Source organism: Raphanus sativus, chromosome 2 (assembly GCF_000801105.2).
Source record: "Raphanus sativus cultivar WK10039 chromosome 2, ASM80110v3, whole genome shotgun sequence".
Lineage (NCBI taxonomy): Eukaryota > Viridiplantae > Streptophyta > Magnoliopsida > Brassicales > Brassicaceae > Raphanus > Raphanus sativus.
Genome location: NC_079512.1, coordinates 37,846,444 through 37,870,006, shown reverse-complemented (window position 1 = coordinate 37,870,006; position 23,563 = coordinate 37,846,444). Strand labels below are relative to the sequence as shown.

The 23,563-nt window shown below is 35.5% G+C and overlaps 5 protein-coding genes across 7 annotated transcripts; 1 reads left to right on the top strand and 4 right to left on the bottom strand.

Annotated features, from left to right (window-relative positions):
* Positions 1–5,756: 5,756 nt before the first annotated feature.
* LOC108839579 (uncharacterized) lies at positions 5,757–6,212 on the bottom strand. The gene has a single exon (XM_018612330.1). The coding sequence runs from the start codon at positions 6,210–6,212 to the stop codon at positions 5,757–5,759; it is 456 nt and encodes a 151-aa protein (XP_018467832.1).
* A 2,032-nt stretch (positions 6,213–8,244) lies between these two features.
* On the top strand, positions 8,245–9,284 carry LOC130508781 (heavy metal-associated isoprenylated plant protein 25). Its single transcript, XM_057004453.1, has 2 exons — positions 8,245–8,657; positions 8,738–9,284. Exons 1-2 carry the CDS (start codon positions 8,457–8,459, stop codon positions 9,122–9,124), a joined length of 588 nt encoding a protein of 195 aa, XP_056860433.1. The 5' UTR covers positions 8,245–8,456; the 3' UTR covers positions 9,125–9,284.
* A 1,489-nt stretch (positions 9,285–10,773) lies between these two features.
* On the bottom strand, positions 10,774–12,275 carry LOC130508267 (basic leucine zipper 19-like). Its single transcript, XM_057003677.1, has 2 exons — positions 11,128–12,275; positions 10,774–11,044 (listed from the first exon to the last, which is right to left on the bottom strand). Exons 1-2 carry the CDS (start codon positions 11,867–11,869, stop codon positions 11,016–11,018), a joined length of 771 nt encoding a protein of 256 aa, XP_056859657.1. The 5' UTR covers positions 11,870–12,275; the 3' UTR covers positions 10,774–11,015.
* A 4,635-nt stretch (positions 12,276–16,910) lies between these two features.
* LOC108836443 (protein kinase STUNTED) lies at positions 16,911–19,675 on the bottom strand. 3 transcript variants are annotated; one of them, XM_018609602.2, is made up of 8 exons: positions 19,472–19,675; positions 19,068–19,151; positions 18,433–18,990; positions 18,089–18,340; positions 17,831–17,994; positions 17,495–17,725; positions 17,271–17,420; positions 16,911–17,196 (listed from the first exon to the last, which is right to left on the bottom strand). In XM_018609602.2, the coding sequence occupies exons 3-8, from the start codon at positions 18,863–18,865 to the stop codon at positions 16,957–16,959; spliced, it is 1,470 nt and encodes a 489-aa protein (XP_018465104.1). In that variant the 5' UTR covers positions 18,866–18,990; positions 19,068–19,151; positions 19,472–19,675; the 3' UTR covers positions 16,911–16,956. The 3 variants fall into 3 exon arrangements, with proteins under 3 accessions (XP_018465104.1, XP_056859656.1, XP_018465105.1); XM_057003676.1 differs by having other exon boundaries at positions 18,433–18,970; XM_018609603.2 differs by lacking the exon at positions 19,472–19,675 and having other exon boundaries at positions 18,433–18,970; positions 19,068–19,415.
* Positions 19,676–20,827: 1,152 nt separating this feature from the next.
* LOC108820394 (rac-like GTP-binding protein ARAC3) lies at positions 20,828–22,642 on the bottom strand. The gene is made up of 6 exons (XM_018593350.2): positions 22,377–22,642; positions 21,632–21,829; positions 21,495–21,558; positions 21,329–21,393; positions 21,188–21,253; positions 20,828–21,115 (listed from the first exon to the last, which is right to left on the bottom strand). The coding sequence occupies exons 1-6, from the start codon at positions 22,473–22,475 to the stop codon at positions 21,011–21,013; spliced, it is 597 nt and encodes a 198-aa protein (XP_018448852.1). The 5' UTR covers positions 22,476–22,642; the 3' UTR covers positions 20,828–21,010.
* Between the last annotated feature and the right edge of the window lie 921 nt (positions 22,643–23,563).

The window sequence follows — 23,563 nt, the reverse complement described above, 5'->3', positions numbered from 1 at the left end:
AGGCGTAAAGAGGTTTGAAATTGACATCCGAGCAAGAAGAGAGTGAAACGGTCCAGGGTGTAAAGCCTTAGTGAGTATGTCAGCATGCTGATTAGAAGAGGCAACATGAAACAGCCGGAGGAAGCCACGCTTGAGCTGATCTCGCACCGTATGACAGTCGACTTCAACATGCTTCGTGCGTTCATGGAATACGGGATTAGATGCGATGTGCATTGCCGACTTGTTGTCACAAAATAGCTTTGCTGGAGCAGTCACCTTCACCTTGAAATCCCGCAGGAGCTGAGCTAACCAGAGCAGTTCACAAGTAGCAAGAGCCATGCTTCTGTACTCGGCTTCCGTGCTGCTCCGACTAATAGTTTGTTGCTTCTTAGACTTCCAAGCAATAAGAGATGTACCAAGATAAACGCAGTAACCAGAAATGGATCGACGAGAATCAGGACACGTCGCCCAGTCTGCATCAGTAAAGGCGTTTAGGCAAATCTCTGTATTGGAAGAGTAGTGCAAACCTTGACCTGGATTCGACTTGATGTATCGCAAGACCTTGTAAGCTGCTTGGAGATGAACATCAGTCGGGCAAGAGAGAAATTGACTCAGGTTATTCACAGCAAATGTGATGTCAGGACGAGTGATAGTCAAATATAAGAGACGACCAATCAACTCTCTGTACTGAGTAACGTTCTCCAATGGTTTGCCAGTAGAACGAGAAAGCTTGACTGTTGGATCCATTGGAATCGAGCTAGGCTTACAAGCTAACATGCATGTAGCTTCCAAGATATCCAAAGCATACTTCCTCTGACAAACAGATATGCCAGTTGAGTTGCGAGCAATCTCCAAACCCAAAAAGAACTTCGGTCTTCCCAAATCTTTGATGACAAAAGCCTTATGCAGGGTCGACTTAAGAGCTTGTAGATCATCATCGTTGTTGGACGCAATCATAATGTCGTCAACATACACAAGCAGAGCAATGAAGGATGAACCAGATTGCTTGATGAAGAGAGTATTATCACCAGGGGATTGAATGAAACCAGCTGAGAGAATCACGTTTGAGAAACACTGGTACCACTGGCGAGATGCTTGTTTCAAGCCATATAAGGACTTGTGCAGTCGACAAACAGGATTGGGAGGAAGAGTTCCAGCAGGTGTATAACCTTGAGGCAGAGTCATATAGATCTCCTCATCCAAGTCACCATGAAGAAAAGCATTTGAGACGTCCATTTGCGTCAAAGTCCAACCAAAAGCAGAAGCCAGACCAAGTAAGAACTTCACACTAGTGAGTTTTGCCACCGGCGAAAACGTGTCAATATAATCAACACCCTCAAGCTGTGTGTAACCTTTGGCAACAAGACGAACTTTCAAACGCTCAATGGTGCCATCCGGGTTGTATTTGATGGTAAATACCCAACGGCAACCAATCGCATGCTTTCCTGGAGGTAAAGAAACAACTGACCAGGTCTTCTTGGTTTCAAGAGCCGTGATCTCAACTCCCACAGCACCATTCCATCTAGGATCAGCCAAGGCCTCAAAAATATTCTTCGGTTCTGTCTCAAGAGTGCAAGATAGGACAAAAAACTGATAGGAAGGTTTCAAATTTGAATAGTCAATGACTGAAGAAAGGGGGTAGTTGGATAAAGTGGCTAAAGAAGGAAAAGAAGTATTTGTGGAAAGAGAACAGTGATAGTCAGAGAGATAGCTAGGAGGTTTACCTTGTCGTTTGGATCGTCCAACATGTTGTTCAACTCGTCCTGAACTTGATGCAACAGCATCCGTTGAGCCAGAAGTGGTACTAGGTTGTGAAGATGTAACAGGAACCATAGTAGAAGGAACACTTGCAGGTATCACAGATGCATCAACAATAGGAACAATAGGAGAGGGAACAACTACAGGAGACATATTATCTAAACCAACCGGAGTAGCTAAAGGTAAAATAGTCTCCGTAAACAAAGATTCAGAGAGAACAGGATCAGTTATTGTTTTGTAAGGAAATATTTGCTCATGAAATGTAACATTGCGTGAAACAAAAATCTGATTTGTATCCATGTCTAACACTTTATAACCTTTGTAACCAGAAGAGTAACCGAGAAAAACACATTGAGTAGCACGAGGAGTAAATTTGGTTCGATCTTTGATGTAAGTAGATGCATAGCACAGGCAACCAAAAGATCTCAAGAAATTATAATCTGGTTTCTTCTTTTGTAAAACTTCAAATGGTGAAAGCTTATTAAGAAGCAAAGAAGGAGTACGATTGATTAAAAAAACTGCAGTTAAAATGCAATCACTCCAATACGCAAGAGGAACATTAGATTGAAAAAGAAGAGCTCTAGCAACATTAAGAAGATGTTGATGCTTTCTTTCCACAACAGAGTTCTGCTGAGGAGTATAAGCACAAGAAAATTGATGAACAATGCCATGATCTTTAAGCAAATTTGTAAAATACAACTCAGGTGCATTATCACTTCGAATCATTTTAACAACCGCATTGTATTGAGTATGAACATGTTTAAGAAATGCAGGAAAAATTGAACCAACATCACTTTTATTCCTCATCATATAAATCCATGTAACTCGAGTACAATCATCAACTATTGTTAAAAAATATCTATAACCATCAACAGACTCAACAGAGAAAGGTCCCCAAGTATCTAAATGAATCAAATCAAATGGAGATTTTGACAAATGATTATGAGAAACAAAAGGCAAATTCTTTTGTTTAGCCATAGGACAAACACGACAATGATCTAGACTCGACTTAGACACATTAATACCCGGAATATGCTGCATCTTGACAAGAGAAGGATGACCTAAACGTTGATGCCAAATATTGCCATCGATCAATGAGCCACATAAAGCAGTGCGAGGAGAAGACTCTACTGGTGCAAGAATGTACAAATTGTTGATAAGAAGACCTTTACCAATCATCAAGTCCCGAGTATGGTCCTGGATAAAACAATCATGAGGATAAAAGTGAGCAGAACAATTACCATGTTGCAACAAAGAACTGATACTAATCAAGTTGAAACGAAATGAAGCAACATGTAACACATTATGTAAAATCAAAGAGTCACTAATACGTATGGTTCCTGTGTGAGTGATAGCAACACTAGTACCATCTGGGAACGACACTGTCACACCCTGCACAGGAAAAGTCTCACTAAACATTGTCAAATCCGAACAAACATGGGTAGTAGCACCACTATCAAGTATCCAACTATCACTAGGAATGATTTTGGACAGAGAGGAAAGACATTGATGTTGAAAAGTGAGAGTATTTTGTTGGTAACGAAGGCTAGTTGAAGGAAATGAAAAAGAGACAGTACCAGAAGAAGATTGAGGATCCATAAAGCCTTGTGCAGTAATGGTAGCAGTGGGAAAAGAGGACGGTGAAGGATCCACAGAAGACGTGGCATTAGTCACAGGAAGACGCGTGAGTTGACTTATCAATGACTGAACTTGTTCCGTTGTGAACTTGCTCAAGTCCAAAGTCGGAGTAGCCATAGCAGGAGAACCAGAAACCGCATTTGCAGAAGCATTTTGCTGGTAGTAATTCTGAGAACCCTGTGTACCAGAAGATGTCTGAGGACGTCCACGAGCTTGAGAAGATTGAGCAGGAGCAGAACGATTATGCAACCTATGACCCGGGGGATATCCATTCAACCGGTAACATTTCTGATAAGTGTGACCAGAACGACCACAATGAGTACAAACAATCTTGTTAGGAGGACGATACTGTGCAGCATAAGCAGCATTCTCCACTGGACCATTGTAGTAACCAGAAGGAGCAATCTCATTGTTAACTGCAGTTTGAAAAACTGGAGACTCCACCGGTACAGAAGGTTTGATATTCTTCTGTCGCTCATCTTGAGAAATCATGTTGAAAACTTCATCAATCTTCGGTATTGGTTTCAACATCAAGATATGGCGCCGGGTCTGCTCATAAGCATCGTTCAATCCCATAAGAAATTTCATCACACGACTACGTTGCTGCAACTGTTCCCAAAGCATAGCTGCATTGCATTCACAATGGCCACAAGTACAAACAGGCAAATCCACATAGTTCTTATACTCTTCCCATAAGGTCATAAGCTCAGTGTAATAAGTGCTTACATCCATAGCTCCTTGCTGAATCGAACTAAGACGCTGCTCGATTTCATAAACTCGTGGAGCATCATCTTGTTTGAATCGACATAGCAGATATGTCCAAATAGCTTCAGCCGTTGACATGAATAAGAGACTCTGTCCAATCTTCTTGGAAACAGAATTGATGAGCCAAGTCGCTACCATATCGTTACACCTCGACCAAGAACCAGCATCACGATCAGTAGGTAACGGTTTAGGGATCGTTCCGTCGATGAACCCGAGTTTGTTACGAACATTCAAGGCCATTCGCACAGATCTACGCCATGAATGAAATTCAGATCCAGAGGTCAATCGATCAGAAACAAGTTGTAAACCAGCATGATCAGAGTTATGCAAGTAATACGGATTCTCATAGTGATCCGTAGTTGAGCGAGAATCTGTCGTCGAACGATCAAGAGTCGCCATTGTTGCGGAAGCAAAGGAATGAGAAGCTGAAATCGAGCTGAAGACGCTAAGATCAGGTACAGAAACGATACGATCTAGCAAGAGAAAGCTCGAAAACGAACTCCAAACAGCTCAATCGAAGAAGCGGAAGATTACGATACAGAGAACCAATGAAACAGATTCAAGAAACTCGAGAACGAAGACGATGAATCGAACGCAAAGATCGGAGAGATAATGCGAGATCGATACACTCATGATGAAAGCTCGAGTAACAGAATCAATGGAGGAATCAGTTTTTGCTCTGATACCATATTAAAGAAAGGAGCTGATGAAGATAAACTTTCTCATTAAACGTAGAAAGTATACACTGTAGTGTATTTATACATAGGTGGTTTAAGCAAAAGGAAACTAAACCACTAAACCAACTGGTTAACTAAACCAACCGGTATACATATACTAATAGTACGTTATACATTACGTGTATCAATGCTGTTATTTATAATATACAATACTCGGGTTCGAGTTCCCAGGTCGTAACGGACAAGAAAACGAGTATATATTTCACCGATGCTAATTAAAACTATTCAAAGTATATGACTGGAACTGTAAGAGCAGATCATTCATTGTCGCATATGTTGTAAACACATGGTACATCGTTCCAACTGATTAAAATACATACAAATCTGTCCATATTGTCCACGTCGATAAGTGCCAAAAATACAATTACACCTATGAAAGAAAGTTCCCGATACAAAACTACCACTGGAATATTTTGAAAGAACTAATTAAACTTTATAAAAAAATTGGGATTAAAGGTGATACAATAAAAGAGAAAAAAGAATTAGGGTTTAGAGAGTAGTGGTGGTTTCTCGTGGCCTTGCAAAGTTGTCAGCTTCGTGTCACAGTCTACGATGGACACCGACACACGAAACTCATGTGAACTGTTCTTTCTCTTTTCTGTTCGTTTTCTTTTTCGCTTTCTCTCATGTTCTCGATAAATCAACCAAAATGAACAAAGGCAATAACATTGATACTCTTATTATTGTTTTTTTTTTTTTGAAAAAACTCTTATTGTTTCGCGGTACTCTTATTATTGTTTCGGGGTTTTTCTTTCAAAAAATGGGGAACATAAAGATTTTTACGTAGAAACATAACATATGTTAAAATATATTTTCAGTTATTTCTCGTGCATCATCTTTTTTTCTTTTGTTCAAACTGGGTTTTTCATTCATAAAAGATTAAGAAGATGTCAAGGCCCATAAGGCCTGCTTAGCAATAGAGTCAGCCTTTTCATTTGCTGCTCTTGGAATTGAAATAAAAGAGATCGACATAAATGAAAGTGCAGAGAGGTAGATATCTTGGAGTATCCCAAAGATCTCAGTTTTCATTTCTTTGCGATTGATGGTGTCGAGAGCTTTTGCATCGGAGAAGATGGAGAGTGAAGAGAAACCTTGAATTAGGGCAAAGTTTATGGCTGATCGAACAGCCAGAGCTTCTGCTATTAGAGGCGACGAAACATGTTCTGATGTCGCTGAGTGTGAAGAGGAGGAAGATGAGTCTCGATCATCAACGATCCAACCAAGTCCTGCTGCTCTCGTCGATGGATTCCAAGCAAGCGATGTTCTTCTAGGGTTTGGTTCGATCCCGATCATCGGCTTCAAAGGCTTCGGGTCCGCCGTGGGTTGAGCCAGCATCCATACCCATTCTCGTGCATCATCTCTGCTCTATTTTTTCTTCGCATGTTATTACGTATACGGTATACCTAGACTCGTTGATATGAAACTTCATGGCTTCGGTTAGTACATTTCTTTCGAGACCACAAGGACTTTCAGTTTAGTTTAAAATTGGGAATTTTTTCAATTGTTTAGAAAAGTCGTATTGCGTGAAAGACCGTTTTGATACGACATACTTGGCACGAATCAATAAGTATAGAAATAGAGATTTATATTTGATTGATATGCTTTTTGCGTCAAATTTGACTGATTTAACTCCACGGACCGTTTTGGCAACGTTTAATAAAAGCTGAGCCTAGTAAGACTGTTCGTGAAAGAATTTCTCTTTAGATGTAATGATTTTAGTCGTCTTCAATGATGGTGAACTTTATTCGTGCAATAACCGGATGATCGGACAGACGCATTGATTGATTCCCACTTTCCCGGTTTAGTTACTTTCGGTGTAAAACTGTGAATGAAATGAATAGTGAAATGTTGAAAAAGCAAATATAGTTGGTAACGTATGCACCTTTTCTCTGGACCAATTCTTGTTCCTAGAGGCTTAAAGTATCCGAGGCCACGACCTGTCACACAACACAATATTCCACACCTCTGCATAAATTACAAAATACTTTTGTTACTTGCTTGACTTGTCTTCGTAGCTCCTACTCCCTCATTTCCTTGTCATATTCCATCAACCTCTACCTTTGTTTCTTAGACAAAGAAATTTAACTTTGCTTGAATAAGACATACTCGGAACTACAAGAAATTTCCAAACCATATACATATATTTAACTTTGATATGGTCGTAGTGGGCCTTCAAGAAAGAAACTATAATAGGCCGATTGAGTTTCAGTAAGCCACTTGCAACGACCAGTGGAGGGATTTGGAAGTAGATTGGTTTTTCAGTACTTTGGGGTTACGCTCTTTTCCATTCCCTAGCCAGAGAAATGGTTTTGTTGAATGTTTCTTGCGGCGATATCGATCTGTTCTGGAAGAAGAGCTGATTACGGGTACACCAGATTAGAGAGTTTCTTCTTTGTTTGTGAGCTGATAAGGAAGTGTTTGAAGGAATGTGATTGATTAGGATCAAGGGGATCAGTCCATGGACCAAGTACGAATAATCAGTTTTACAATAATAAGTTTGCCCAGCTAATGTTAGGTTTCTAGTAGACTCCAAAGGATTATATGAATCTTTGTTATGACAAAATTTTACATCATCACATATCTCGTTCACAGTATAATATAATTTTACTATTTCTTATGAAAGCTCCCTCAATAAGCTAGTGAATTAGCTATGGATGACTTCCCGCAAAATAATATAAATTGGACATTACTTGCCTACCTTTTATAAACTGTATATATCCGTTAATACTTAGTGATAATTATCGTTCATTGTTGTTACTAGCCATGAAACAAGTGTTTATCTTATCATAATATTGAAATTACATAACTATAGAAAATAAGAAATTATCAAAAGAGAAGAATATTCAAATGAGAAGTAACTTTCATAAAGTATTGTCTGCAGTAGCTAGAAGGGAAGCAAAATCAATGTTCTCTTAGATCACTTAGGGTAATCAACTTTAACACCATAACAATATATATGATGTTGAAACATATTTTGATCCTGCGTTAACAGAGTGGTTTACCATTACGCAACACGAGCAGTCATCCATCTTAAGAGATTCCAACTTCCACTCCAAACATTAATTATCAATTATCTAAATGTTAAGTCAGCATTGAAATAATTGCCAACGTAGATATTCTTAATATACTTATATCGATCAGTGACAAGCATGGATTATATATTGCAATGTCTATTTCATCTATCTGTCATGTTTAATTATTGCCATAATGGAGGTGCATATGTAACAAAAGCGACATAAATAGATTAAACTCCTTTTTATAAAAAAAGATTATATATGTGTATTGGCTTTTATGGCTCTTTTTGTGATTTGTATCGCCATTCTATCATTTATGTTGTTTGTTTTGGCTGTCAATAGCCTCTTTGTATCCTCTATTATTAGAAAGTAAACATATTTAAGTTTAATGCAAGTTTGGTTTGATCAAAAAAAAATATGTATTGGCTTTTCTGGTTGTTCGGTAGTCAAACTCGCACCCAAGTCACTAGAGTTGATGCAAAATATCATCACATATGAATAAAAATATATGGTCGAAAACTACTTATAGAGTTTGGTAGGTCGTATTTTCCAAGATTTAAAACTCATGTTTTTTTTGTTGAAAAATACCAGAAAAAGAATCATATGGTATATATCCAAACTTGAAAATATATCTGTATCTATTTTTCCCCCTCACAAACGAGAAGAGAAACAAAGAAAATTAAGAAGAAAAATGGGTGTTCTTGATCACGTCTCTGAATACTTCGATTGCTCCAGTGGCGACTCCAAGAGACACAGAAGTCTACAGGTAAATAAATTCAACACATATATAGTTTTACGTTTTACATAATCAAATCTTTTTTAATATATGATGTTGGAAATTACTAGACGGTGGACGTGAGGGTTTTAATAGATTGTGAAGGATGCGAGAGGAAAGTGAGAAGAGCGTTAGAAGGAATGAAAGGAGTGAGAGATGTAACAATCGAGCCTAATGCTCAGAAAGTGACAGTGGTTGGTTACGTGGAGCCAAACAAAGTGGTGGCTCGGATCATTCACAGGACCGGCAAAAGAGCCGAGCTGTATCCTTACGTTCCTTACGACGTTGTGGCTCATCCTTACGCGTCTGGTGTCTACGATAATAGAGCTCCGGTTGGGTACGTTAGGAACACCGAGTACGATCCACATGTGTCACGGCTCGCACGTGCTAGCTCCACTGAAGTACGTTATACTACAGCGTTTAGCGACGAGAACGCCTCCGCTTGTGTGGTTATGTGATTCTTGTTTGCTTCTGTGTGCGTTGATGTGTTTCCGAGAATTGGATTTTGTTTGTTTGTTCATGTTGGTATGTAATGTTGTAAGAGATAAGGTCAATGAAACAATGTAAATTACATGTTGTTAAAATGGTTATGCATGTTTCATTTTATCTTTTGAACGATTAATATCTTGAAGTAAAAATTATGACAATATATAAGTCACTGGAATCCATCGACTAGTTTAATTTACCAAATAAATAGTACGAACAACTAATTTGATTTGCTAGATAATAGTGTCCAAAAGATATTACGACTATAAGCTGCATTACTTTATAACATTATTAAAAGAAATACAATTAGAAATCTTGTCGTACTAGAAAAATATTAAGAAAGCTAATACTTCCTTTCTCTTGGACGTAATATAGTGGATGTACGAAAATACTAATAGTTATGCTCTAATCAGACATGCTGATTAATATATGACTAGTATGAACAGATCTTATTCATTAGCTTGCGGTGCCCATTTAATAGTTAGCCATGATGAAGTCTAATTATTAGTTTAGTTGTCACTAATTAACTTTTTAAAAGGAAGCCAGCATCTCATGGTCAACATGGATACATGTCGCCAACTGTCACAACACAAATGTTCGTTTTTGATAGGAATTATTTGCTAAAAGTTTTATCATTATGGGACGTTAGCCATTGAATTTTCTTGGAAGTTTTTTTGTCATCATTTAATATGATGTCTGCCTGCACATATCAACGGATATAAATGTCCGCAGATGAATTTCGTACCAGTTGCATTGTTTGTTGGGCTGTGTTTCTTTAGAAGTAGTTCATTTAAAAAAAAATCCAACTAATGTTCAAATCACCAATTTATATCAATATCTAATTTGTAAAAAGAAATAACTGTACCTAAAGTACTTTTTACCAGGATTAATGCCTAAATTACTAGAAGTGAGGTCGTCAGTAGTCTAGAAAACAAGTTGTATTATAAAAAAAAGAAGTAAATAATCCCAAGTTGGGCCTCCCAGCGAATAGCCCACTAAAATTTTAATTTTCATGAAAATGGTCCATTTGAACTGCTTTTCTCTCATGGAGGCCCACAAGGCCAATATTGCAGACTTTGCTTGGAACAATGAAGAGCTTTGGGCCATCTCAAGCGTAGCTGAAGACTTGGCCATCAAGTCTGGCAGATGGCATTAAGCATCTACCGCCCGCCATGATGATGAAGCCGACCAAAATTCACAACAAACCAGTGAAAGCCAGAAATGATCCAACACTTTTGTACTCGACTAGTGACTTGTTTTAACCAAATCTATATAGACAGTGTCTGATATGATTCTGAAGTTGATGGTTGACTAAACCCTATTTCAAGTCTGGTTTTGAGAGTGGTTCAAGAAAAAATAGACAATACATGTAAGTAAGATATAATCTTTTGTGTAACTCACCTATTAAGAGATCCCACTCGGATTATCGGAATACCAAGGAAACACCACACCAAACACCTTAAAACTGTCAATGAATAGTCAAAACAAATGCTACTAGTCATACACAGAGATCATTCTCAATCAGCTTTTTCTATACAAATTTAGAGATCATTCTCAATCAGCTTTTTCTATACAAATTTAGAAAGAAGCTACTCATCAAGCATGAAAACAAAATGACAAGAACACACACAGAAAGATTTGACTTTTATATTAACAAATCACCCATCTGGTACGGCAAACTCAACAAGAAAATACAATGGAAGGAAAAATAGTTTCAAAAAAAAAAAAAGAAACAAAAAATGCAAACACAAGAGGAACCTGAGTGAAGCTGATGCAGCAGCAGAACTCTACAACTTATATGGAAATAACAATATATCTATCCTGGTGTAAATAATAGATGATGGTACAATCTTGATGATGCTTTCAACCTGCTTTAGGTGCACGATTCCCACCTAAAAACGAACAGTAAAAAACCATGCGTGAGGCTCATACTAAACTATCTAGAAAGGAGACATGAAGGAACAAAAGAGTAAACCTTTTCTCTTATTAGAGGTAGTAGATACATTGGCCGCACTGTTGAACGATCCGTTTAAGTTCTGATTAGCCGCCATGCATTGAAGCTGGTCAAAATCACAACCACTTAAGGGTTCATACCCATCCTGAAGGCAATAAACCTCATCATCATCACCACCACCACACTGCACGTTACAAGGGTTCATCAAGTGTGAGAAGGAAGGGATACTAATACTAGGTTTCTGATAAGGAAAAGACCCAATCTCCCCATCAATCCTCCCCCTCAGATCCACAAGCAAACACTTGAGCCTAGAGACCTCAGCTTCCAAGGCGCCCTGATTCCCCAACCTCTTCACAAGCTGCTGATTCACCGCCCTTAGCCTGGAACACTCGTCCTCCAAGGAAGCAGCTTTAGCCTTCTTCTTCTCTCTGTACTTCCTAACGGCTTCTCTGTTCCCCAGAGGTCTCTTCTCGCCGTTCTTGCCACAGGACTCGGCTGTGTCGTCGGTGGACATCTTCTCGTCGCTGTCGTCGGGGAGAATGTTGGTGTGGACGTGGAAGCAAGTGTGGGTGTGAGTGTGCTCTGTTGGGTTGTTACAGGTGTGAGTGTGGGTACAAGCACCTTGTTGATGATGTTGAGAGTCCATGAGAAGCCCATCGAAGAAACTATCTATGGAAGAGTTGCTTGGAGGTAACCCCCCGCCCACGTCGGAGCTCGAGAACACTTCCTGATTGTTCGACAACTCAAGCTCTCCTTCTTCCATTTTGCTTTTTTTTTTAAAAAACTCCCAAAATCGATACTTTCTAGGTTACAAATATCGAGCTTTTGAAATCAATCAAAAACCCTAATTTCGAGACAATCCGAGCAATTCAGCAACAGAGGATACTCAATTTCTGGGAAAGACTGAAAATTTCGTCGTCGAGAGTTGGGGAATTAGCAAACCCTAGAGAAATCGAGATTGAGATGAGTGATGGGAATGAGAGGAGAAGGTTTTATAGGCACGAAGCTGTTGATTTACACGAAGACGCATTAAACAGATGGAATCATCTCGGTGGCCGGACGTACGATCACGATTTCGAGTTGCAGTAGAGAGAGAGAGAGAGGGAAAGATTCTTTTATTTTATTTATTATTTACTTATATTTATTTCCTTAGAAATTGCATATCTGGACGTGAATGGAGGAGCTCCGGCATCTTGTATTATTTAAACAGATTAAAAAAACTTGTACTACCCACCATACTAATCATATAAAAGACTTAAACATGGATGTACTAGACAACAAATTACATTAGAAAAATACAAATCATTGACTTTAAATGGAATAATAAAGTTAAAACAATTTTCTCGAGTACGGTTCTTTGTTTGTTTTTTCTTCTTAATTTGTCAATTTACAAAAATAATAATAGAAGTGTCCTGGTTGTCAAAAACTATTATCTGTAAATAAGCCGAAGACTAAATAGATATTATAAAAAACTATACAACATGTATGGTGGGAAAGGGAATATAAGTTTGAAATGTGGACTGCGATGATATGTATCCTTCTTTTGTGTTTCGATAAGTTCTTCCGCTTATATTTGTTCTACCACCTGAGACATTAAAATATTAGTTCCCCAATCTTCGGAACTTCTTTCCTATGATAGTAATTTGACCTTTATATATTTTAAATAATTTAAAACTATTTTATATTATTGCTAAGAGTTATATATATAATCGAGACATAAATTAGGAAAGAAAAAAAATATAAAAACACTATCTAAGCCAATTTCAAAATGATGTAGTGAATTTGCTCCTTGAACGAAGATCCCAAAATCTTTCTCGTTTGATAAAAACTGAACTATATAGACCACCTCTTTTATCATCTTTTTAAAGATGTCCCAACTCCATTTTCATACCAAAGTAATAACTTGTTCCACTCGGCACGAGGTTTTAGTTTTGTATTTCATTTTTTGTTTTTATCAATTTTTTTTTTGAAAAATTTAGTTAGCGAATATAATTATAATAGTGGTAGATGTGTATTCGTGATGCACTAATTGTATCTGCTTGGATTATATACATCTTAAAGATCAAATATATATTATAGGTTTCAGATAAAATTAGTAAAGTAGATACGATATTAGTTTTTTTTTTGCTTGCATTGTATTTTCTAAAATAACTTATCTGTTCATTTAAAACGGGTTTAATAAAACCATCAACTAAATATGTATTTTAAAACAATCTATTAACTAAAAATTAGACGAAATATTTTTTCAATTCTTATTGCACTAACCCTTCATCTATAATACAGTGACATACGCTATAACGATTTGTAAGTTAAAAATTTATAATATTAAAAATTTAATTGTGGGAGTTTATCACTAAAAAATATTAAACGTTTCAAAACTTTTATTATCTCGATTATGCATTGTTTAATTCAACACAATAATAAGCATCAATACATACTTTTTGATGAAAAACCTTATTATGGATAATTTGATGACTGACCTGAACTTTTTAATAACATAAATAATAATTTATCATATTGGATTTTGAATTAATAAAACATAAACTAGTTAAGATCGTGTCTCCATATGCAGACAAAACACCTAATATCCATGTTATCACGAAAATAGTTAGATTGTTTTTTTTGGTAAAAGAATAATCAACTGTTAATCACCAGATCAACTATATCTGTTGTGATTTAAAAAAAAACAAATAGGTCGTTAATCACCATCTATTAATCTATTATCAACTTGTTATTTTCTCTCTTTTAGAAAGATTCCATTAGTTAAATGGTTGGTTGATGTGAAAATTAGTGATGAGATAAGTAGCTTTCTTTTAGGGTTTGTACTTAATAAATTTTTAAAAGATATAAAGTAGGTTTGATGCAAAAATTCTATTTCTTTTGGTTAGTGGGGGTACTTATTCTAGTTTATTTATCCGATATTCTCTGTGTTCTTGATTCTCGAGCTCTTTTTTTCGCTTTTACCTTTGGACATGATGATTTATTCAGATCTGATCAAAGCCTCCTTAAGCTATGTGGATTAATCGATGTGTGAGAAAGTCAGAAAGACCTTCATATTTCATATCAGAACGTAACTCCATATATCAATTTCTTTTCTCTATGCAAACGTTTCAATCCAACAGTGGTATGTTGATTTTTCACAACTTTGTCTTTATTTTATTATCGGCTATCTGCTTTATTATCGCTGCAGCGCTGCTATATATCGGTTTGCTTTTCTCGTCGTTGGTTTGACATATCTTGCCTTATTTATGGCAGCGTGGCTTACATATGTAATTTCTTAATGTTGTTCATAGCGTAGTTAAAATTAGATTATTTACTAATTGGCACCGTTAGGGTCTTTTTTTGGGTGAAATTATAAGGCTTCCTAGGTGTGTACTCAGATGCATGAGTTAAGCATATAACTAGGTACCCGTGTTAACTTTGCCGCTGAATCACTATCCTGCTATCTGGCTTGAAATAACCAGCTTCTGATAAATAACAAATCGAACAATATCATAATAAACATTAGTGGACACGTTACCGTTATCTTATGTTTTAGAATATTTATACAGACCCATAATAAACGGCCATAGATAAAATTACCATGACCCAGTTATCGTTTACTTACTACTAGTACTATATATTATTAAAGTCCAATCAATAATATAATCCCTAATCTTTTGATATATATGATTCCACAAGAAGTAGTCTGTTGTTTTGGATCTCAAGCAACGCGAATATGAATACGGACAAATACAATACCCCATAAAATATGTGGTATGTTATTATCAAGACAAACAGACTATTTCTTGTGCAATAAAAAATGTTATTATCAATACATAAAATGGGGCATGATTCAGCGCTCAACTTCCATCACTTGTTAAAACATTAACATGATTTTTAAATACATTTTGCGTCAATAAGAGTTAAGGCTAAATACTGTTTGAAATTCAGCTTTATTGTTATACTTGAAATTCGGATATATATACACATCTACTTTTGTAAGCTTAATTTATACTATTACATATCTCAAGTTCTAGAGGAGATGTTGGAGATTATTAATTATACATAGAATTGTGGAAAATATAATATAATAATATAGATGAATACTAAAATAACGTAGAAATGTTTTAACTTTATTTTATCATCGTTAAACAATACAATAAAGTTTAGGTTGATGAAAGTTCTCCAATAACTTAGTAGATCTTTCTATATGTTTAGGAACATATTTTCTAAATCTAAAACTTGTGATGTGTTTTAGAAAAAAAAAAAAAAAAACTTGTGATGTATTTGGACACCACGATCCTGATATGTTGATTTCAAGAAACAAAATACGAATTTGATAATTGTCTAGTTATGTATACAGTAATATTAATTTTATACATATATAAACAATGCATTATGTTATAACGTTGTTGCGTATATACTGGCTTTCAAATTAGATATTTCAATTAATCTCAGTTGTACAAGTACCAACTAAAATTCCGAAAAAATATCTTTAAAATCACTGTCTCAACAACAAATTTAATCTTCATTGTTTTATTAAAATCATTGTTTTTGACATTATTTAGCTTTAGAAAATCTGTTTTAAAATTACAAACACGTCAAAAGATTCGTTGATATAATGATACATTAATATTTTATCACTTTTCTATTATTTTTATTTGAATATTTAATTGTAAAAATGTTGTGTTCACTTTAAATAACATACTTCTTTTATTTCAAAATGATACATGTTTTAATTCTTTCACACAGATTAATAAAACATATTAGTAAATTTCAGTATTGAATACATAATTTTTGTGATTATTTACTTTCCATAATTTTAACCAATAAAATTTAAGTAAATGCAATTTTTTTAAGTTTACAGTTATCCATTATTAGTTTACAAAAAGTACATTGAAAATATATAAAATGTATTTTTTAAACAATCATTTTAGAACGGAAAAATACTATTTCATATATATTAAAAAGACATTTATAGTATATATTTGGGATGTGGAAATTGGAAAATGGAAATGTCTCCTTGTGTCTTGGACAGAGAGAGCGCCCCAACGATATGGATGACTAGATCCCAAAGTTGTCCTTTGTGTTCTAGTCTTGTTAATTAGAACCAGTCTTTCTTTTTGAGAACTTTGATTAGAACAAGTTCATAAAGCCTAATCTAATATTAGAAGCTATATATATACTGTATTCATAACTAGACAAATTAATTTTTTATGACTGTCTTTTTTTTTTTTTTTGAAATTTTTTTTTATGACTGTCTTAGCACCAACAAAAATTAGACTGTCTATTTGCATACATATATGATATATCATAATATAATAAAATGACTATTTTAAAATGTGATCTTTTTTTTAATGGATATAAAATTTATTCAATCAAAACTGTGGTATATCTAGTGCATCGGTTGTTTATTTGTATAAAAGAATTAACAAATCAATATAACAATGAAAACGTGTGTGCTAGCTTCGTGGTAGAATTGAATTTTGGATTCTTGTCCCAAACCAAGTGCTTAGACCCTTTTTGAGATAGGAATGCCCCTTCTCTTCAACAGAAAGCAGTCGAAGACTTGAAGTCATACTGTTTTATCCACAAATTTGATCAGAGTACCTGCATCTCTTGGCTGCTCAGTGCTCACCGTGATACCTCAAATTGTGCTCTTTTCATAAGTTATGGACTGTGGGTTGAAAGTCCAAATGTTATGTGAGATATATAGATTTTTTGGATTTTTTGATGTCAATATATATAGTTAAATTTTTCGTACACTGCTATACCTGGCTAGGTACAGTTGTGCTTTTATAATTTTTCCTAATACGTAGAAGCAACAAAAACATTACGTACATTACTAAGATAAGTCCAATAAATGCATTAAGGTTGAAGTTCCCTAGATGAACAACAAGAAGAGAAAAAACTCTTGTTACTTCTCTCCATGGGACTGATTGATCCAGATTCATCGTCTTCAACCTCAAGCATCATCGCAAGGCTCAGGTGCAGTTCCGCCCTGATATTCGGGTAAACCTCGTCATCGAAGCAATCTTCATTTTCTTCTTCCTTAATCCGTTTGGACCATTTCTCCACTTCGTCTACACCTCCTAGTAGCCTCAGTATCTGACGAAACACTAGATATTAGTTCTCGATGATGACGAAGTTAGGTTTTCGTGCAAAGGAAACAAAAATTTTACTTGTCTAATACTAGGACGATGTGTGGCTGATCTTGTCAGGCAATGTGCAGCAGCTAGAACCATTCTCTGAAACTGATTCTCGTCGGATATATCTGTTATGTCTGGATCCAACAGTCCCTTTTCATTTCCAGTCTCAATCAACGGCTTTGCCTGCACTCCAAGGGTAAGTCTTTTTAGGGTTTTATGTAGTTTTGCTTGTGATGCAAGCTAAAGAGAAAACGTACCCACATGACCAAGCTCTCTTTTCCTTTTGGATTCTCAAACGAGATGGGATCTCTTCCTGATATGAGTTCAAGCAGAACAACTCCAAAGGCGTAAACGTCGACTTTGTCACTGACTTTTCCGTACATGAAATACTCTGGCGCAAGGTATCCAAACGTGCCAACCACGTCACCTTGTATAGAATATCGAGAAGATGTCGTAGGTCCCCACATCGACAGTCCAAAGTCTGACAGCTATTCTCAAAATCATAAAGCAATACACAATGTTAGTGTCTTATGACTTTTTTTTTTTTGTGTCTTATGACTTCATAAAGAAAATTAGCAAAAAGCCTTTAATACCTGAGGTTGGAGCTCATCTGAGAGAAGAACATTTGAAGTCTTGACATCTCTGTGAATCACTGGCTTATGACATCGGTTATGAAGATAATCTAACGCTTCCGCTACGCCGATTGCTATATTGAACCTCTCCTCCCATGATAATACATGTTTTTCCTTTTGCTTACCTGCATAATCATTATTTATATGTAATCATACCTTATATATATGTAACAATTTGGCAGGGACATTATCTATACGAAGTTGAGAGCGTTGTGTTACCGTGAAGGGTTTCCTCTAAACTTCCTAAGGATGAAAGGTTGTAAACAGAGATTAGATCATTGTCTTGGACACAAACACCAAGTAGCTGTGAAATGTTTTGGTGACTCAACGAAGAGATAATGTCAATTTCATGAACAAAATTTGTCATAGCTTCTTTGGATGATGATTTCAAGATTTTCACTGCAATGTCTTTTCCATCTTTGAGAACCCCTCTGTACACTTCACTACACCCTCCTTTCCCAACAAGATTTTCTTTCATATATAAAAAGCAAATATTAATCCAAAACTCACAACACACATAGCGAGTAAGGAGAAACAATAAGAGAGAAAAAAAAACAGAGTACCTTGTGAGAAATCTGATGTTGCTGTCTTAAGAACATCGTAGCTGAACCATTTGTTGTTGTCTCTCAATATGTCCTTGAGTTGTTTCTTTACAAAGATTGTCTCAGAGTTTAGATTCTGCTGATGATCTGGAAACCGTTCAGGTAAGCTCATGACCCAGTTGACCACTGAGACGTTCCGAGTGTGCCAATGCTGAACTTGCGGTGTTTCTAAATTTGCTATCTTAAGAAACGGCCAACCTGGTTTCTCGTCTAGTAATAATATGTCTATCGATGGAAGTGAAACCGACCTTCCTGAGATCTTCCTCTTTTCTTCACTCATCTTCAAGAGTTCTTGGTTGTTAGCCCTTGATTCCTTATACTTGCGTCCACTATCAGAACGTTTAGAGCTTGACCTTATATCTACTTTATGCGCTGAAGTATTAACCAAAGCCATTGCTCATAGAGGTAGTTTGTGATGGCCAAGACTTCAGCCGTTGGAGGCAGTTTCTTCACGTAGAATTTAGCAATCGATGTGCAACCGATCTTGAAACTTAACTCCCTGTTTAGGTTACATCAAAACTGGAAGAAAATAGAAAAAAGAAGTAAAAAATGAAACGATTCTTATCAAGACTTTTTTTTAAAGAATGTTCTCTCACCTTAGTCTTCTTGAAATCTTGATTCGAAACTGAACTTCCTTTTACCACAATAAGATCTTCTGAATCGTTCAAACAAAATGTCCTCTGGAGGTTATCAAACAGAGGAAACAAGGCAAACTTAAGCCCCATTGTAACAAGTGATTTGTTAATATCAAGAAAAGATAGAACTTATATTTGTTTATTATATAATTTATATAAATAATGGAGGAAAAATGTAGCAGAGATGGGTTTGAAAAGACAAAGTAGAGCAGAACGGGACAAGATAGTGTTACCAAAACTCTTTACATGTATTATTAAATTTGGTCTTTAACCGAAACCTACCGCCATGTACCATCAGCATTTTGAACCTGCTATACGACTAATAGAAGATTGACATATATTTAAATATAAAATAAAAATCTTACACATTAAAGGACTTGAATTTTCTCAGACGTAATTGTTGATTATCATCGTCTGTAGCATACTTATGGTTATATCACTAAAAAGATGATTGAGCTTATCATGAAATATAAACCGATAGAACCACGCAAGTGTCGGCGAGACGAGAGAGAAAGACGTAGTTTTGTGTGTTTTACTGATTTTTATGTTCTTTTTTCTTACTTCGTAAGAAGAACAAAAAAGAAGTTAGTTATAGGAAACCGGTAAAACTCGCGGGAAACCCTCGATATCCGGTGATTAAAAGCGGGCTTGTGAGTGTGTGGCCACCGGCTGCTGAGGGTAGAGCGTAACGAACACGCCTCGACTCAAGCCATGAAGGCTGCCCTACTACGTACGGCAATGCCTCGATAATTAATTTAACAAAGTCCGTGTACACTACGAAGTTCTTTTCCTTTTCACATATTTAAAAAAATCTTTCATAATTTTGGGAAATATGTGAAGAATTGACAAATGTCACATTTCTAATCACATTTTGTTTTTAAGTAGACAAGTAGGAGAAGTAAAATGCTAGTAATAGAAAAAGGCAATGCATATGGGAAGCTTTATAATTAATTCGATAACTATCTGGATTATTTAAAGGGTTAAGGAGAACGAACACATTAGAAGACAAATGATAAACTTTAGCTCAATAATATCAAATGTAAATATTATTTTAGCAAATTGAAAATAGACGATTTTTTTTTTTAAAAGCAGTGGTGCAAAGATCATCGCATGGAATATTACTAAAACCAAAAATTCGATTTTAGTGCTTATGTCAAAGGAAAGTTGGTGAGTAGGCCGTAGGGGGAGTATATTATATAGTCTTAGTACTGTGATTGAAATGCTTTTTAGGTGAATATTAGTTCACTAAACATAGCAACTACTTGAATTAATCTTTTATTTTGAAATAATATAGTGTGGTGGGGATCGAATAAATATATACGTGGGTCTGTCTGAAACGAGAGGCAGTTAATTAACGCAAAGAAAGAGATTGATCAACAAACGAGATTCGTTTGGTGATGATGATAAGCCAAAGGTTATGCCCACAAGTCAATACTCTGCAAAGAGAAAACGTCTACTCCATATATCAATTGGGATTTAATGAAAGAAATCAGGTTTTAACTTCCCTTTGCCACTTTAATCTTACAAAAAAAGATGTTTGTAAACGCTATCATTGTTTGGGTGAAACACTTTGGTTCTTAAAACATTATCAAAATCTAAACTTGGGTCGTTCTTAGTGTCACTGTGTAAGTAAAGGAAGAGGCTTGTAAGTTGGGGTTGAGTTTATCTAAACTTTTGGCCAAGAAACAAGTAATCAGTGCAAGTCTAGGAAGCAAAAGAAATCGAGTAATCGTGGAATATATATACAGATCAAAATGCAAACAAGAATACAAATACTTGGTTACTACTTCTTCTGTTTTGTTTTTTTAAAAAGACTACAAACAACAGGTTCCTCCTTTGTTGAGGAAAACAAACAAGTGGTGAGAGCTACTTCAATCCTCCTGTTGGTTGGTTCTCTAGTGGAATCACAATATAGAACAACCTTTCTGAGACTTTCTCTTCTTCCTCTTCTTGTTCTTGGGTGGTTGGAGAACTACCTTGATAGCCGCATCAAACACCGCTTTTACATTCTGTTGAAAGAAGATTAGATAATGTAAGACATGTTTTAAAATTAAAGACATTGAAGTTTTAGGTATTATTACCTGTTGTGTTTTTGCACTGCATTCAATATAAGCAGGTGCCCCAATGAGCTTCTTCAGTTCTTCACCCTATTTTTGATATAAACATCAGTAAGATGAAAGACACAGATGATCACATGAGAAGAGTATGAGAGCAAAAGGTACCTGAGCAGTAGAGATAGGCACAGCACCAGGGTGCTCAACCAAGAATTGCTTGTCATCTCGAAGATCTGAAAAGAGAAATTAGTCATCAATTTTAAGATCCCCTCCCCCCCACCCAAAAAAAAAACAGAAATAAAGGTGATAAAGAGTTAATATCATAAGAACCAACCAAGCTTGGTTCCAACGAGGATGATGGGAACACCAGGAGCATAATGTCTCAGTTCAGGTACCCACTGAGGAAATAAATAAAAACCAAAAATCAGAATCACTGGATTAGAGAGAGAAAGTTGGAACAAAGAAACAAACCTTTTTAGAAACATTTTCATAGCTAGCTTTGCTGACGAGAGAGAAGGCAAGTAAGAAGACATCTGCACCGCGATAGCTCAAAGGTCTTAGTCTATTGTAGTCTTCTTGTCCTGCAGTATCCCACAATCCCAAGTTGATAGTGTTTCCATCCACAATCACATTGGCGCTGAAATTATCAAACACAGTAGGCACGTAATCCTGAAAAAAATCATCAACAAACACATCCATTCACACTTAGCCATACAATGTCCTTCCAGAGAGTAAGTTACTTAACACACTTTTTATATAATCATTAATACAGATTACTAACACATCCTAGAGAAACATGAATATAAAAGTCCTCAGAAGTCAGAGCTAACACTCTCACCAGATTACTCAAAAAAAAAAAAAAAGTACAAGCCTTTGAGTAACTGTCATAGCAAATCTTAAGAATGTCTATATACATAAAAGACAAAACTCTGTCAGATTTAACACATCCCAGAGAAAGATGATTATGGTCAAATCCTATACTAAAGTACAATCACTGAACTAAAGATCATCCACACTAACATACTCACCAGATTACTCAAAAAAAAGAACAAGACTTTTGAGTGACTTTCATAGCAAATCTCAAGATGATCTATACATAAAAGACAAAACCAGATCATAAAGATCAAAACTCTAACTCTATCCTGCACATTCAGACCCAGAAGAAGAAGAAAAACAGAGAAAAGGATAAGACTTTAATTAAGGGAGCTGAGCTGACCGTGGGGAAAGTGTTGCTAGTGTAGGAGATGAGCAGACAAGTCTTTCCAACTGCGCCGTCGCCGACCGTGACACACTTTATAAACCTTGAAGCACTCATCTCTCTCAGACTTCAAACCCTAAAACTTTTCAAGATTTGGGGATTATTTGTGTAATGGAGAGAGAGAGAGAGAGAGAGAGAGAGAGAGAGAGAGAGGTTCTTTTAAAGAGGTACAAGACAACGCAATAGCTGCTCCTCCAAAGTCTTCAGCTCAAAGTCTCTTCCTTTATTTTTCTTCCTCTTGCTACAAATATTAAATGAAATTATAATTGTTCAGCTGGTGCGTTCCCCAAAACAAGACCCTACACGAATTTATGGGATGGAAATAAAATAATTTATTTGTACTTTTTAATTACTTATTTTCCCTCTAAAACTAAGCAAGTCTATAAAATATGCATTTGCGAAATCGTATATTCACTTTTCTATGTAATTTATTAATGTTATTTGACCAATAATAATATACATTTTATTTTATTATTGGTTAGATAAATAATTAATAATATTTTTATTTAGAAAATATAAAAACTAATTATTTTTTTAATCTATATGCACAGGTTTAAAACCATCTATACTATTAAAAAAGAAGTACACATATAGAATGCCTCTTAGTTTTCAGTGTTATTTACACTTCTATGCCACTGACATTAAATAATACTTCCTATTTTAATGCTGTTTTTTCCACTTTGATTAATGTGTTTTCCAAAATTAAATTTGAATTAAATACACTATTAAATAATACTTCTTATTTTAATGCTTTGTCTTTTCCACTTACATTAATGTGTTTTCTAAAATTAAATTTGAATTAAATATACTTCATTAACTTTTCAATTAAATCAATATCAAATTAAAAGAAAATACATTTTTGTTGGACAAATAATTCATGGAAATTATAATATCAACTCTTCGCTTAACAAATCTGAACGAAAAGAATATTATCAAATTTGAACCGAAACTAGATACTATCCAAACGGATTTACCATTTTGGTATCTAGAAAAAACCATAACCAAACCTTATCTGAACAAAATATTTCAGATATTCGAATGTATTTAAATCATATTTATTTATTTCAATATGTTAGCTATTTTCGAGTTAATATCCAAGATATAAGTTATTTTAAGTTGTTTAAAATATTTGAAATATAAAAAAA